The 3,060-nt window shown below is 33.2% G+C and overlaps 1 protein-coding gene across 1 annotated transcript; it reads right to left on the bottom strand.

The window, feature by feature from the left end:
* Positions 1–1,148: 1,148 nt before the first annotated feature.
* LOC131054984 (polcalcin Jun o 2) lies at positions 1,149–2,122 on the bottom strand. Its single transcript, XM_057989589.2, has one exon. It carries the CDS (start codon positions 1,909–1,911, stop codon positions 1,360–1,362), a length of 552 nt encoding a protein of 183 aa, XP_057845572.1. The 5' UTR covers positions 1,912–2,122; the 3' UTR covers positions 1,149–1,359.
* Between the last annotated feature and the right edge of the window lie 938 nt (positions 2,123–3,060).

The raw sequence follows: 3,060 nt of genomic DNA, 5'->3' as shown, positions 1-3,060 counted from the left end.
TATATCAATATACTAACATTAACTCCATGAATATTTTAGCATTGATTCCATGATCACCTTATTTAAAAAAACTTAAAAAAATCAACATTCGTAAGTAAGGATCTAAGATTAATAAAAAAAATAGATTATTATTAATTAAAAGGAAATAGATAATCAACCACTCAAAACTACCACAAATACATTATCCCGAAAAAATCCAATAGTCCACCAATTTATTATTATCAATATACTAACATTGACTTCATCAATATTTTAACATTTAGTCCATGACCAACTTATTTGAGAAAAGCTAAAAAATCAACAATCGTAAGTAAGGATCTAAGATTAATAAAAAAGAAATAGATGATTAATAAAAAAGAAATAGATAATCAACCAATCAAAACTACCACAAATGCATTATCCCGAAAAAATCCAATAGCCCACCTTGGTTTAGTCACTAGTGGACATTATCGTAAATTTTCACTCATTGGTTACATAGGTACCTGTCACGTTCTCGAAAATTAAAATATATTTTAAAAACCAAACTACCGAACTTTACGGCCTTAATTATAATTTCAACTCCACTGTAAAGCGAAAAAACAGGATCATTCATGACAAAGGGCAAACTCACAGAGAAGTATACCAACATTTGACCAAAAAAATTCAAGCAAGTTCCATAATTACATCAGAATTCACTGTCAAAAATTTCAAGCAAGTTCCGGAATTACATCAGATCTCACAAAAAGGAAATTCACTGTTCAAAATTTCAAGCAAATTCCAGGATTAAATCAGAATTCACTGTCAAAAATTTCAAGCAAGTTCAAGAATTACATCAGAATTCAGTGTCAAAAAATTTCAAGCAAGTTCAAGCATTACATTAGAATTCAGTATCATAAAATTCCAAGCAAGTTCAAGAATTACATCAGAATTCACTGTAGAAAATTTCTATCAAGTTCAAGAATTACGTCAGAATTCACTGTCAAACAATTTTACATCAGAATTCACTGTCAAAAAATTTCAAGCCGCAAGATACAATTACCCAGCATTCATCAAGTTGGAGAAAATGTCAGAAAGAATGGTTCAATCGCTCTATTTTTAGAACTGTGGAAAATAAAAATCAGAATTTGAACGCTTTTTATTGTCCACTCAGATCGAAATCTTTCAAAAAAGATTAGAATATGTTTTGTCCATTTCCAAACAAAGATCCAGAAATACATCAGATTTGACAACAAAAAAATTCTATTTACAAAATTTAGGCCAAACCCTAGCTGTTCCAAGAATTGAAGCAACTCTAGAGATGGTTGCTCTTGTCTATACTCCTAGATTTTGAACAATTAACAGAAAAAAAAATAAAAAAACCAGCAGAAAAGTGAAAATAGACTATCGTTTGCTCTTATCATTCATTTTATTGGTCATCATTGTCCTAAATTCGTCAAAACTGATAAGTCCGTCGCCATTCTTGTCAACACTCTGAATAATTTTCTTCGACTCCTCCAAAGTGCAGGGCTCCCCCATACTCTTGAGAGTCTGGCAAAGCTCAGCCGCTGAAATTGAGCCATTCCTGTCCAGATCGAACACCTTGAAAGCATTTTTCAAGTCCTTTACAGAAGCGCCTTTAATATTCAGATCCAGAAACTCCTGCAGGCTAACAAAACCGTCTCCGTCCAAGTCAGCCTCCTTCATCATGGCCTGGACCTCTGCATCGCTTACCTGGCTCCCCATGGACCGTAGGATTTCTGCCAGCTCGGATCCTGAGATTTTTCCGTCCCCGTTCGCATCAAATTTCTTGAAAACCTCCTCCAATTCATGGATGTTCTGTTCCATAACCCCTTCGCCAGAGCATGCTGACTCAGATCCGTTATTTGACGAAGATACATCCATTTTCTTGCGCGAAGATCTGTTGAACAGGGTTTTGCTAATACTCTTCTTCATCTGTTCACCGCAAAACACAGAAGGAATTTATAGCAGAAAATAGCTAACGCGGAAGGGAAATCAGCGAAGCAAATTATATACACTCTGTGCGGCAATAAAAAAATCGGAAGTCTATTTAGTGAGGATTGCGTGTCACAAGATATACGCGTTGAAAGGGATCTCGAGGAACAAGCGTCACAAAATAGGTCGATGATATAAATTTCACGCGTTTCCAAATTACTGTGCTCTTACCTCATTTATAATCATCCCTGCCTCACAGTCGTAAGTTGCAGGACTCCCATGCCTGCATTCATTAGGGTTTCTGCTTTATTAAGGAAAATTTGAAGGTGTAGATTCATTCCACGGGCCTTGGAGCCCATCTGCACCGTCCCGTATAGAGGTTATTCGTGTGTTTGTTCGCTTTTTATTTTATTAAAAAAGCTATTTTAATTATAATTAGATTTAAGTAAAAAAAAAAAGCACTAATATATTTGTGTTCATATTTTAAGTTTTTTTTTTGAGTTAGTGGTTTTACCCTTGTAAAAAGAAATTATCATATAAATTTAAGGGTTTTTTGAGTTAGTGGTTTTATGATTGTTAAAAAAAAGATTATATAAATTTAAAAATAAATTTATAGGAGCAATTTTGAAAATAAAATTTGGAAGCAAATATAATAGAAAAAGAGAACAAAATTTGTGCAATATAATATAATTTCACCATCTCTTGTTTATACAAGAAAATTTGGAATGGTTATTTATGCTTAATTATATGTTTTGCATGTGACTACTTGTGTTTTAAAAATTAAGCATCAAACTTAGTCAAGGAGTCACACGGGACCACATGTGACGATTTCCATGTCCATGTCATTTTCCATTTACTATTCTCTCCATTCATTTTCCATTTATTTTTATCTTTATTATGAGAGAATGACTTGATACAATTAGATATTGACAAATGGTGTAAATTTGTGCAAAGTCAAGCTCTTGCCCTTGGTACTACAATTATATCTACTCACATCCTTTATATGTACCTTGTTCATCTTAGTAAATCACGTTTTTTCGGAGGTCTTTGAAGTGGAATTTGGCATGAAGACTATCATTGGTCCCTTAAATTGAATAGTCAAAGGCATAATATTTACTTTTCATTTACTATCCATGTCATTTTCCATTT

This window comes from Cryptomeria japonica, chromosome 8 (assembly GCF_030272615.1).
Source record: "Cryptomeria japonica chromosome 8, Sugi_1.0, whole genome shotgun sequence".
Taxonomy (NCBI): Eukaryota; Viridiplantae; Streptophyta; class Pinopsida; order Cupressales; family Cupressaceae; genus Cryptomeria; species Cryptomeria japonica.
The sequence above is the reverse complement of the archived record's forward strand: the minus strand, read 5'-3'. Positions and strand labels throughout refer to the sequence as shown.